This window comes from Toxorhynchites rutilus, chromosome 3 (assembly GCF_029784135.1).
Source record: "Toxorhynchites rutilus septentrionalis strain SRP chromosome 3, ASM2978413v1, whole genome shotgun sequence".
In the NCBI taxonomy this organism is placed as follows: Eukaryota; Metazoa; Arthropoda; class Insecta; order Diptera; family Culicidae; genus Toxorhynchites; species Toxorhynchites rutilus.
Genome location: NC_073746.1, coordinates 327,895,352 through 327,908,280, shown reverse-complemented (window position 1 = coordinate 327,908,280; position 12,929 = coordinate 327,895,352). Strand labels below are relative to the sequence as shown.

The window sequence follows — 12,929 nt, the reverse complement described above, 5'->3', positions numbered from 1 at the left end:
CATATATTATTTGTTTTGTTGTTGCCTTGTTGTATGCAGTGTTTTGTCATTTTTTAGTGCTACGAAAATGCATATTTGGGATTTGGGGTATTTCAGTATAAACGCCACCGGAGCGCAATTTTCATTATGTTTTTTTTCGTAATGAAATTTATTCTGAGAGCATCGTAATGGGGACATAGTCCCCATCAATCGAGGTTAAGGAACAGAGGCCACCCTAAGCCGCCGAGGTGACGCAATCCGAGTCGGCCACCGACCCGCCGTCGGAAGCGGCAGCCTTTCGCACACAAACCTGTGTTCCATCGATTGCCCGGTTAGTTTGAAACATAGGAGACGATCTTTTAGTTAGGTTAGGTTTAGTTAGGCTTTTAGTTAGGCGTCGGACGGCATACGTTTGCCCGGTTAAGTTTTGCTTTGAAATATATCATTTATATTTCAGTCATAGCAGAGTCAAATTTCACCCTCAAATAAAGATGAGATCAGACACTGTTTTCTGGTCTCAGGTATGAATCACAGGGATTTGTCTTTAAGTGGACATACCGCATTAGAGGCGATTTCGACCTGTAATCGGCCCAGAGATGTTCAGAATAAGTTTGTCGTCTCAACGAAAATCGACCCAGTGCATTTGTATGAAGCTTACGCGAATATTTTAACCCGTATTCGGACAGATTTTCAATGAACAACACATTTTTAACCAAACTGACCACTTTCTAGAGTAAAACTATGCTTCGGACACAAACGTAAATTAAATATGTCCGAGTCATGAAAATATTTGTTTCTTTGATCGGAGAAACATTTGACAAATAGTGTGAGGGGGAAAAAGTTCCAAGATAATTTTTTTTCAAGCAAAGCGCACTTTAAAAAAAATGCTTCATTGACTCCGCATGGTCCAGGTTATGCATCGCTTTGCGTCACCCGTCAACAATTGTTCAAACGCACGACTGACGCAATTTTTCAATTCGTAGTCACAATCACGACGTTTTGACGTAGGACCACGTCTTTCATTTCTTTACCGGGGTGTAAGTTCAATGTTTCGAAAACGACAGAGTGACACTGGACTGTAAGGTTTTGAACGTTGATACCTCTTTTCCGGCTGAACGGAGTGGTATGATAAACATTTCATTCGAAGACAAAATATCCACGAGTTATATGATTGTTAATTATTGACCCGAAAACTTGTTTCAATAGCTTTAAAATTACATTGAAAACAGGTTATTGAAACCGTATATAAACTCGCACACTCTCTGGAAATCAATTCAGTTGATGCGGCGATGTGAGATGAGCACGGCCGCACTCAGACGCTCTTCTTTTTAATTCCATTTCTTTTCTGCAGTTGAGTCGAACGGAGCTAGAACCGAGATATCGATGATAACTCGATACAGATGGGTGCCAATGGCTGTATTTGGAGTGAAAAACGTTATAAAATTATTTGTGTACGAATGCCGCAATCGTTTGTCGTTTCTAATTGTTGGGAAAGGGCATTTCTGCTGAGTAATCCAAAGGAGGAATCCATTCCTTCTTGAAGCGTTAATCATTCTGTTTCGGATCAACGGAATGGTATGATAATCATTTCATACAAAAGATAAAATGTCCAAGTTACTTATTATTATCGTCAATCGTCAATTCCATTTCACGTTGTACACTACGAATAGTTTACTCTTAGAAATAAAGGACAATAGCGCAAATGACATATTTAAAATGAACATTGAGCGAACTTTGAGCAACATTTGAATCCTATTTTTAACTAACAAATGCATCTGAAATTAGATATGAAGCGAATATATCTGGTGGCGTTTATTGTGGCTCGGATAATTTTGCCTGCAGCAACTCTGTTGGCCGAATTTAAGTTGCTTTTTCAGATTCTGCTAAACACAATGAATGTTAATAAAACAAAATAAACTGTTATTTTTGATAACAAAAATCGAGGGGTTGTATCGGAGACACAACCGCTTAAGACGTAGGACTACGCAATCTTTTTTTTAAATTTGTTGGTATATCATTTCGGATATAATTTACGAATACGTTCAAATTACATAAATAATTCCTTAGGAAAATGTTCCGGGACCCTGGAAAGGTTTAATGGCTTGCGTGGTTTGTAGAATCATTTAGAGACGCAACGATTCTTTCTTGCCTTCGCGAGAACAATACACTAATTGGTCATATGTCGCAATTTGTTTCTTTATATCAATGCACGCATTGCACTGACGAGAGATTTAACGAGAGGCATCTTCCGTGCATCGACATTCAACAAGCATCAAAAACGTGTCTAGCAGATGTACACAGTTGCAGCGATAAACTTCAAGTGAAATATTCGCAAGCGTTCACAGTTCGAGAGGAAACATAAAACACAAAACGAGCAGAACAAGCGACCTTTGTTGTTTCGGGCACAGAAAGATTCTGAGAATTTCTAGTGGCTGCATAAGTTACTCGTTATTGACAGCTCTGTTCTGGAAAGCACACAAATGGACAGAACAAATGTATGGAGAAATGGGAATGCTTCCAATTTTCATCAATTTAAACTATATGCAGACTATGGGATTGTAATGTATAGCATATCAAACAAATCTAAGAAAATTTTCGATTCAATTGGTATGCAAATCGTTGAAATCCGTACACAGCAAAAATAGTTATTAACATTAACTTTATTTCAAAAAAACGTGACCTGTTTCCTGATTTGGCACCCTTAATGTAAGACGTAGTCCTACGTCAATAAAGTTGATCAAAAGCTTACGTTACTTTTGGGATGTTGCTAAAACGTTGGCATCACTGTATTTCGACCAGTTTTTTCTCAGTTGTATAATCGGTCGACCTTTGCAGCGAACAACACTACCGGTATGTCATCAAAAAGTTTTTTTTCTCCATGCCGCCGGGAGCCGACGGATTTTGCCATCTCGTTTCTACTTGCGTAAAGGAAAGTGCTACTCGTCTCGCGGTTTGTGCATAGGAAGAATCGTCTGCTGCCAGCCGCTTCTGGCTCGTTTTCTTTTGTGTTCTCGTCGTTCGGAAGTGTGCACACACGCGTTTTTCACTTCTCCGGTCAAGGCGAGTCTCGTTTTTCTTCGAGTGAAAAAGAAGTGACGGATAGTGAATGAATTTTCCCCAACTGTCACTGCCGTTGCCGTCGATAGTTTAACTCGCTCTGGAAAAGTGTTCGATCTGAAAATTCCGTCCGCAGTAGCGTGAGGACGATTCGCTGAAAGAAATTTTTGACCTCGGGTAGGTAGCAAAATGGAGAAGTCGTTTTACATGTGCTTTTTTTTCTCGATTCAAACGTTTTTCATTTCGTCCTCGCGTGATTGACGTTTTAATTGCGTTTTTCTCGTACGTTTTCTCGCTGCGTTCACGAGGCTCGGTGTGATTCTTCCGATATCAAACGTATCCATGCGATTTGCGTATGGTTGAATATACAAAAAGCCTGTAGCCAAGTAAAAATTTGTGCTCAATAACATCTGTAAATGAACTACTCTGCGCTGGAAATGAAGTTAGAACATAACCTTGATTTGATTGGGTTGGTTTGCAAGCATCTCCTCAGAGAGCACAAAGTGCGTCATTACTTTTTTTTTCCCATATTTTGTTATCGCGTAATAGTAATAGTAGGCCACGGTCAAAGGGAAAGATCGATACCAATTTTGCTACTTGAAAAATCACTGCAGTCCTCATTCATTTTTTTTTCTGTTTTACATCTGTCAGATATTTTCCTAACGACTAGAGTTCCGCCAAATAAGTTCATCATGACTGGAACTGAGAACAACGCAGTGAAGGCCGTGGGATCCGCTTCCGATGGCGAAGATCAGATGGATGTGGATTTTATGGATGACCCGGCCTATATGAATTCGGCTTCGCGCCGGATGATGATGAAGGAGGTCATCAAATCGTTGCCAGACAAGGTGCAGCACCGAATCAACGCTTTGAAACATCTGCAGCAAAAGTATCTCAAGTTGGAGACTAAATTCTTCGAGGAGGTTTATGCACTCGAGTGCAAATACCAGGAGATGTATCAGCCACTGGTCGATCGCAGGAAAGCCGTTATAACTGGTGAAGCCGAGCTGGAGGAAGGCGAGGGAGAGTGGGAGGATAAAAGTAAAGAGGATGAGACTATTGATGCTTCACTAACGGAACGTTTCAAGCGAATGGCTTTGAACTACAAAAATCAGCATGCAAAAATTGTCAAGGACTCGCAGGGCATTCCGGCTTTCTGGTTGACTGTCTTCAGGAACACTCAGACGATGGCCGATATGATTCAGCCTCATGACGAACCGGTGCTGGCACATTTGACTAACGTGAATATCGTGTACAAGACGGAACCGATGAGCTATGTGCTTGAGTTCCACTTTTCGGCCAATCCATACTTCAAGGATACGGTGCTGACTAAGCAGTACTTTATGCGGTGCCAGGTTGACTCAGACGAGCCTTTCAGTTTTGAAGGTAAATCACACCGGCAACAGGTTCATGGCTCAGTATATTTAATCCTTTTCATCTTCCAGGTCCAGAAATTTACAAGTGCATCGGCTGCTCGATCCAGTGGAATCCTAGCAAGAATGTGACGGTCAAGACCATTAAGAAACAGCAGAAACACAAGCAGCGCGGTATTATTCGCACTTTAACCAAAACGCTTCCTAACGATTCGTTCTTCAACTTTTTCAACCCACCCAAGGTGCAGGACGATGAGAAGAATGTAGATGATGAGACACAGATTTTGCTGGCAGCGGACTTTGAGATTGGTCATTTCCTACGCGCTCGCATCATTCCGAAGGCTATCCTTTACTACACTGGCGAAGTGATGGATGATGACGACGATGGCGAAGAGGAGGAAGAAGAGGAAGAGGAGGAGGAGGAAGGTGAAGAAGAGGAGGAAGAGGGTGAGGGTGAGGATGAGGAGGAAGAGGAAGAGGAAGAGCAGCGACCACCAGTGAAGAATCGGAAAACTGGAGGACGCGGTGGTGGTAGCAAAAAGAAGGAAGGACAGACCCCAGCTGACTGCCAGCAGCAATAGGGAGATCAAAGTGTGTCCTTATTGTGCCCTCGCCAGCTTACATGGAAGAATATGTTTTTAATTGTTTCGTCTATATCCACGCACTCAATCACACACAACCATATCTATATATCGAAATGCATTACATTAATATATACGGAACTGCTTTGAGGATTACTGCTACCGCGGAAACCATCCTGTCAACCTAGCAGAATTAATAAGCGATCTTCTGTTGATGCCTAACTTCCAGCAGCCAACCTAAGCTATTTGTTGCAACAAACGCATCTGGATGTTTCTGCTAGAACCGATCAAAACGAGAAGCTGGACTTGTTGTTTAACGCGTCTTTTTGGTTCAGTGTTTTAACTCTATTTTTGTAACTAACGGAAATTGAAATCTTCCCCATAAAAGATAAATTCGTACACCTTTAAGCATGATGATGGTGACAAATTAAGCTATCGCTCGGTTGGTTTCTAATCAGACATCTTATTTCAAATTCCAGGAAAGAGGAAATAAGTAGTTTCCTTTATTTAGTAGGATTATTATTTTCTAATAAAATTATAACTCGGATATTCAGTTCTTTTTGTGTCCTTTTTGTTTCCATTTGATTTAGTGGGGGCCTTTAGAAAATGAAAAAATGCACGAAGCGTGTTTCGCTGTTGAAAACAGACATATTTGAGCGAAAATGAAAACAAACTGCGATAATTGGTCTAATATAAATGAAATAAATATTTTAAAAATGTGTCATTCTTGTTCCGTTATTATTTGAACGCAAATATCCTTGCAATGCACTGAATCGCATACAAACTTGTATACAAAGATAGAAATTGTTTGCATTTGGTATTTTTGTCATTCACTTTAACCCATTACTGCCCAGGTATACAAGAACTTGATCCAAATGGGATGAAACATTCTAGCCCATCTAGGTTTGTCCCGAAACGGGGGGCAACGCAATACTGTGGTTTGGAGTTCTTTGGAAGTTGAGATATCTGACGTATGAAATTTCATACGCTGAGCCGATACAGTATTAAAAATGGAAATCGTTTGAATATCGAAGAAAACGGTTTTATTTCATAAAATTCAACCTCAACAACTATTTTCATGGTTTATTAGCACTAGTTTATTAGCATTAGTGTACTGCCGTTCTACGCATAATTGTCCCACGGTTCATAGGGATTCGTAGAACATAGTACAGTTATGCGTAGAACGGCAGTGTATCGGATTTAGTATCCCTGAGTATGGTACCGGTAAAAGCACTCCGAAGGGTGCAAACCCACATCACACTTCAAGCAAATATACGTCATACATCGGTTGCAATACGCACTCCTTCGTTGGGTACCAGTTGGATTCGTATTAATGTAATGATTTATTCCGTCAAACCTAACTTCGGAGTGTTAAGGCTTGATCTGTATGAACTCGATCCTTGCTGGATTTATGTCACTTAGAAGTCCTTCACAGATAGCTCTGACGAAATTAATCAAAGGTCCATTTCCATGATTCTTTCTGTAGATATGCCAAAGATTGACAACCCCACCGTTCAGCACAAATCGGAATAAGGGCCAATACCCCTTCTTGTTACGGATGGTGCAGCGGTATCGAGATGAAGAATAGAAGGTGGGAAGATTCACGGGTTTTGGTTGTGTTAAATTTTGATTGTGTTAGTAGCCAGGAAGATAGGAAGTTCACATACCAGGCATACCAGTCAGTTACTCAAATGGTACAAAATTGAATGTGTCATCGAATAACGTTGAAAGAGGATATACAAAAGCTAATTACAAATTTCCAATTCATATTTTTCGCATTATGGAAAAAATCAGAACATATCACGAACTAAAATGTTTAATTTTTTTTTTTTATTTCAGAAATAGTATTCTAATGTCTACTGTGTATGGATTCAAGAGTAACTCCATGGAAGTTTGACTTTTGTCAGCAATTGTAATCACTTTTTCACAATTAGGGTGCTGAAAACTTCAGTCGTCTAAAGCTAAGACGCAAGCGGAAAACTTTTTGTCTCAATCTAAGTTATACGGAGTCAATTAAATTTATTTTTCAAGTTCATTTTACATGAAATAACTTGCAACCTTTTTCCCATGCTCTGTCAAATGTTTATCCGTCAAAGGAACAAAAGATTGTACAACTCTGACTTTGTTCGTTAACGTTTTTGGTCTACGTAACGAGAAGTAAAATTGAATTGAAATTAAGTTTAGAACACTTAAAAAATATTGAAATTTCAGTTTCTGTTAGAATGTCGGGACCTTATGATTTTGAACGCTAGCATTGATTTAGGGAAAAAAATAGATCGTTCATTTCATTTGCTAATTTTTACTTCTAATAACAACATTTTTCCTATGTAGTGGGCTATTATAAGAAAAGTAACATACATAAACAAAATCTGTGACGTCACAGATTTAAAAAATCTTCCCACCTTTCATTTTCCATCTCGCAGCGGTATAGCCCTCGTTGAGCATCGAAGAGATCAACTCCACCCATTCCTTTGTTGTACATTTTGCAAAGATGGGGTTGGAATATTGATCCTCATTTTTTCTCAGCCTTAATGTATCTCTTAAGGCTGATTTAGACGATGCCAGTCAGCGCTCCAGTTGAAGTATCCAGTGAACAGAGAACAGACACTCTGTCCAAGTTACTTGTACCAGTATCGAACAAGTATTTGGCCTCTAACTTGAACAGAGTGTCTGTTCTCTATTCACTGGATACTTCAACTGGAGCGCTGACTGGCATCGTCTAAATCAGCCTTTACACATACCTCCAACATGTAGGACAATGTTGTCGTTTTTGACATTTGTAGCCATATTGACAACATTATTGTCATTCCAACCAGGGATGCCAGGTTTGAAGACATGTCTTCATTTTGAGGACATTTGACCTAATGTGAAGACATTTGATTTGTGAAGACATTTCAGTATGATAGCGTATGTGGGTTATTGAGTGATATTATTTCCATGAAATTATAATTATTGACTGAAAATATCATCAAAAGAAGTAGGGCTTTTGACTTTTGTTCGCTTTTTTATCATTGTCACTTGTTCACTTTTGTTCTTAGTAATCAACGGAGACTTTTGTCTCGGGGTGATTAACTTGCTTTTTTCAAACTTTTTCAAGCAGAAAATCCACATGCATATAGAATGAATTAAACAACAAAGCGACTTTTACTTCAAATTCTAGAGAACTTCCAGCGGTCTGAATGCATATTGCTCTTAGAAACATTAGTTCATTTGCGCTCGAGAATTCGAATGATTGTGACATTGTATTTTTTTTTTTACTTTGGGCCTATGCCATACAATAGATTAACCTTCTTTCAAACGACCACTTCACAAATCGAAGGTTCTCCGGCTGAATACCGTTTCAATAATTAGTTTATGGATATGGTTTGAGCTACAATCAAAACTTCAAAGCTAAAATAAACAAATTGAGTTATCACAGTTCCGTTTTTGTGGAAGAACTGAGTCTATATTACCTCAATCAACGGTTTATCAAGTCAATTATCATTTCTAAACACATAAAATTTAGTTCGCAGTTGCGCAATATATTCTATGTTCACATTAATTGAAATAAACTTCAAAACCTAAAAGTAAGTTTAATAAATTGCGCTGTATAACAATATCCTGATTCCAACGAACAATGGGGATGTTTGTTTCAGTTTCATGTCATATGATCCACGAGCTTGCTTTTTCATGGATTCCAACGGCGCCTTTTCAATGTGGTTGTTACGGATGGTTCCAATGATTTTTATGTCCCTCTTGCTAAAATCTTCAAGAAGAGCAAAACAGGTATAAAAATTATCTATGTACACGTAACTTTCTCCAGAAACAATATCTTTGCTCAAATTGGACACAACCTTCGATCCTAATGGTTCTCCAGGGTCACGATCAGTTTTTCCTACAAAGTATAGGGTTGGGGAAAAAGAAATGTTGTATTTCTGATCGAAATTTGACGCTTTATTTAACATACTTAAAATTATCCAATTTAAGTCAAATGTGCGCCGTTTTGTTCGCGAACTTGTTGCCATTTAGAAGGCAACTTCATTATCCCCCCCTCCTTATTTGCAAAAAAACTCAGACAGCCAGTTTTCGCAAGCCTCTTTTGAGGCCAACTTAGTATCACCAAGAGCGTGTTGCATGGACCGAAGAGATGATAATCACTTGGAGCCAGGTCCGGACTATACGGTGGGTGCAATAGGACATCCCATCCGAGCTCCCGTAGCTTCTGGCGGGTCATCAAAGATGTGTGAGGCTGAGCGTTGTCCTGGTGGAAAACAACACCATTCCTATTGATCATTTCTGGCCGCTTCTGGTCAATCGCCTGCTTCAAACGGTCAAGCTGCTCACAGTAGAGAACCGAGTTGAGGGTCTGGCCATAGTTGAGCAGCTCATAGTGGATGATTCCCTTCCAATCCCACCATACACACAGCAAAACCTTCTTGGCCGTCAATCTGGGTTTGGCGATGGTTTGAGCCAGCTCACCGCGCTTCGACCACGACGTTTTTCCACGACAGCCACTACACCAGAACGAAATCGATCAAACCAACGCTGTTCTGTGCGAATCGTTACAGTATCGAGTCCATAAACTACACGATTTTTTTCGGACGCCTTCGTTGCAGTTTTACCTCGCAGGTAGTAAAAACGTAAAATATGGCGAATTTCTTGCTTTGTGGACTCCATCTTTGACGCGCTATAACTTGAGATTGAAAAGGACAATCACAACACTGTCAAAACGACACTTGTAGCACAGATTGTCGTCTTTAAATAGCCGTATAGTATGACCCGATGCGATAAGCACAACACAAGATATGTTTAAGTGTTGCCATATATTGACAATATAGGACATTTCTTTTCCCCAACCCAATATATCAATAAAACATTATAAAATTCATACAAATCTAAACATGTGTTTTACCTTCATGAGTATAAAGGCACCAAAATTTGTAGCCAAAACGAATTGGCTTCCCTAGGATGAATTGCTTGAATTCCTCCATAGGCTCCATAGCTTCGTCGATACACTGAGAGGAAAATTTAGTATGTATTTAGAGGCGAATGAACTGCAAAGTTTAAAAGAAGAAGAAGAAGAAGAAGTATATATGACCAATTTTTTGGTAAATATTACCAATTCTCTAGTCATTTTGTCATTGGTACATCCTACGAAAAAAAATTGGTAGACACAAATGTCAAACAAACTATGGTTTGTAAGTTCAATGTTGGCTCAATTTCGGCTTTAGTAATGGCTAATTTGTTGGTCCTCCATTGGTTCAAAAAATTTTTTTATTTTAAATATTTTTATTTTTATTAATATTCTTAATCCTTTCCTATTTTTTATAAAATATTGAAAAGTTTTTCCTGCATGCTTTTAGCGAGTGAGTTGGGTATCACAGTACTCAAAGATGTGCTTTTCGGACACTTGCCAAATTTTGCTGGATCGCAAATTGCATCAATTCGTTCACATCTTCGAAGATGATTTAACGCCGGAAATCGACACCGCGGCGTACGTACTCGAACGGGAAATCGAAACAGTAAACCTCGATAATGCATGCCGTACGCTCTTCGCTTTCTTTGATGTGGCTTACACTGGTCACGGGTGTCTCTTATTCGAATACGTTGCCAAATATGATAACCGCGTTCAACACATGGAACAGCGGTATTTCTATAAAATAGAACGAATTGCGTATCATAGTGCCAAATATTTTAAAAATAATTGAGCATTTACCTATTTTTACTGGAAATCCCAATGGAAGCTGCATAGTGAAAAAATCATTCAGTTCAGTCACATGCGGATTGATCATTGTGGATCAAAATTGGTAGAACTTGTTCTTTAAATTTGATAAGAAATTCTCCACTCAGCCACATGTTAGCTTCGAACCCCTGCACATTAGATGTGATTATTTTCGATTTTCCAATACCTCCTCCCTAGAGTTCGATGTCAGAAAAATGCTTCTTCACGGTGGAATCTGTCATGGGCAATACCTTCGAAGAGATCACAGTTTTTTTTTCCAGTGGACTGTTGTTTTCCAATCCTATGCTGATGTTGTTGTCCAAGGGGAACATGCCAGTAGGGGCAGTTGACTTGGTTTGGCGCAAGGCTTTTTTTTCTGCCGTGTCGACGATGGATTTGGATCTCTGTGTGATGATGATGGTTTTTGCTGGGTGCCGTCGTCAAGTACTGCTGTAGAATTAATGTTGTCGTGATGATGTGTTTGAAATTGTGATACTTTCGCCGTAGCATATCGTTCATCAGCTAGTGGAGTTTTTGCTGCAGACAGTATATGGAATAACACCGACAATCTGCGCTGTTGCTGCTGCTTCCATCCGAGTCGATGTTGTCCGAATCGGTAGCTGTTGATTGCTCAATGTAAAACGGTTGTTGTTGGTTTCCTCGCTGCTGACGGCACGATTGGCCCAACTGATGTCCATCGTTTCCTGGAACAACGAATCGATCGAGAGGCGATCCATTGCTGCTGTTGGTTGCGATCTGTGGATAATAGAATAAAGGAAAAAATCAAACAATAATCGGATCATCAATCAATTGTGCACGGCGACATCCGCCGTTTTTGGCCTCTGATGTATCTGAACACTTACGGCTGCGTGAAACCGGTGCTATGGATTTCTACGATTGTAAGCTGAAAAAGGAAAATATTTAGATAAAATGAATCATAATACAACCAAATGTTTACCTCCGTACAGCTTCGCTTCCATTAGAGAAATGGCGGTTGCATACACACAGTTGCCAGAAATGAAAATAATCAAGGTTACACATGTAGTGTCTGATGAATCATTGGCCCTATTGAGTAACCACTGTAGAACTGGGAACCCTTCTCTAAATAGCGGCGACAAACAAACGACGGCGGCTGATAAAGAACGGCGGCTGGAGATACAATACGGGTACACTGAGAGGAATAGTCAGTAAATACGACGAATTTTTTGGTACATGTTACCAATTCTCTAGTCATTTTCTACCCTACTAATCATTGGTACATATTACGAAAGAAAAATGGTAGGCACAAACGTCAAACAAACTACGATTTGTTGGTCCAACATTGGTGCAATATCAGTGAAAATTTTGCTTCTCATTTGTGAGAGATAATCACCAGGGATAATAAAAATGTTTTTTAATAATTATTTTTAATTTAAAAAATTCTATTTGATTACATTTAACTCCACATACTTAGAATACATTATAATAATAATATATAACTTATTCTATGAGCAGCGTACACGAGGAAAGTTCCCTTTCCTCTTCTTGCTGCATCGCTCTAGTTTACATTATTTAGGGAGTGTCATCCGCATTTTCTTCTCTCGTGTCTCTATGAAGAAAAGAAATACATATGTTAATAATATTAAATATGTATATATGTAATGAAACGTAACATCAACAAAATGCTTACCTCCGAATCGCTTCATCTCCAAAATAGAAATGGCAATTGCAAAGTGCGCACATCACAGATGTTAGGTATGACAAAAAAACAAAGTTACTAATGGTATGAAGTAAAATCTACGAATCTCTGGTAGGAACGTTCATTGCGTCTGACATCGCTTTTACGCAATTTTGGTAATATTTACAAAACATTTGAATATTTTACCAATGTTTTGGCTACTAAAGATTTGGTAGCTGCTTTTACTAAAATATTTCTCCAGTGTAGAAGTAAGCTAGTGAGCAACGCGAAAGAACGTGTTTAGAAGTCGGGAAAATAAAGCGTGTTTTATAAGTTGAACTGTGATTGTTTTCTTTTATACATATAAATCCGTAAGTATCCAACAAACTGGCGACTTGGGATGAATTATTATAGTGAACTGTTTTGCAAGTTTTTCTTTATATATAGTCGCATTCTGTGGCGTGTTGAGAGTAGGAAAAAGCCCAGCTTACAGAAGTATCCGGAGCGCCAACAGACAGCAGCGCATACTTGGAGGTTAGAATTGTCTGGGAAACAAACGTGAGTAAATAGCATAATAGAGA

The 12,929-nt window shown here is 39.1% G+C and overlaps 1 protein-coding gene and 1 long non-coding RNA gene across 2 annotated transcripts; one reads left to right on the top strand and one right to left on the bottom strand.

The window, feature by feature from the left end:
• The first annotated feature begins 2,897 nt into the window (after nucleotides 1–2,897).
• LOC129775588 (nucleosome assembly protein 1-like 4) lies at nucleotides 2,898–5,543 on the top strand. Its single transcript, XM_055780486.1, has 3 exons — nucleotides 2,898–3,213; nucleotides 3,688–4,422; nucleotides 4,482–5,543. The coding sequence occupies exons 2-3, from the start codon at nucleotides 3,729–3,731 to the stop codon at nucleotides 4,988–4,990; spliced, it is 1,203 nt and encodes a 400-aa protein (XP_055636461.1). The 5' UTR covers nucleotides 2,898–3,213; nucleotides 3,688–3,728; the 3' UTR covers nucleotides 4,991–5,543.
• A 4,745-nt stretch (nucleotides 5,544–10,288) lies between these two features.
• Nucleotides 10,289–11,680, bottom strand: LOC129779420 (uncharacterized). Its single transcript, XR_008743642.1, has 4 exons — nucleotides 11,650–11,680; nucleotides 11,555–11,595; nucleotides 10,686–11,447; nucleotides 10,289–10,622 (listed from the first exon to the last, which is right to left on the bottom strand). It is a non-coding gene; the product is annotated as an uncharacterized LOC129779420 (long non-coding RNA).
• Nucleotides 11,681–12,929: the final 1,249 nt, after the last annotated feature.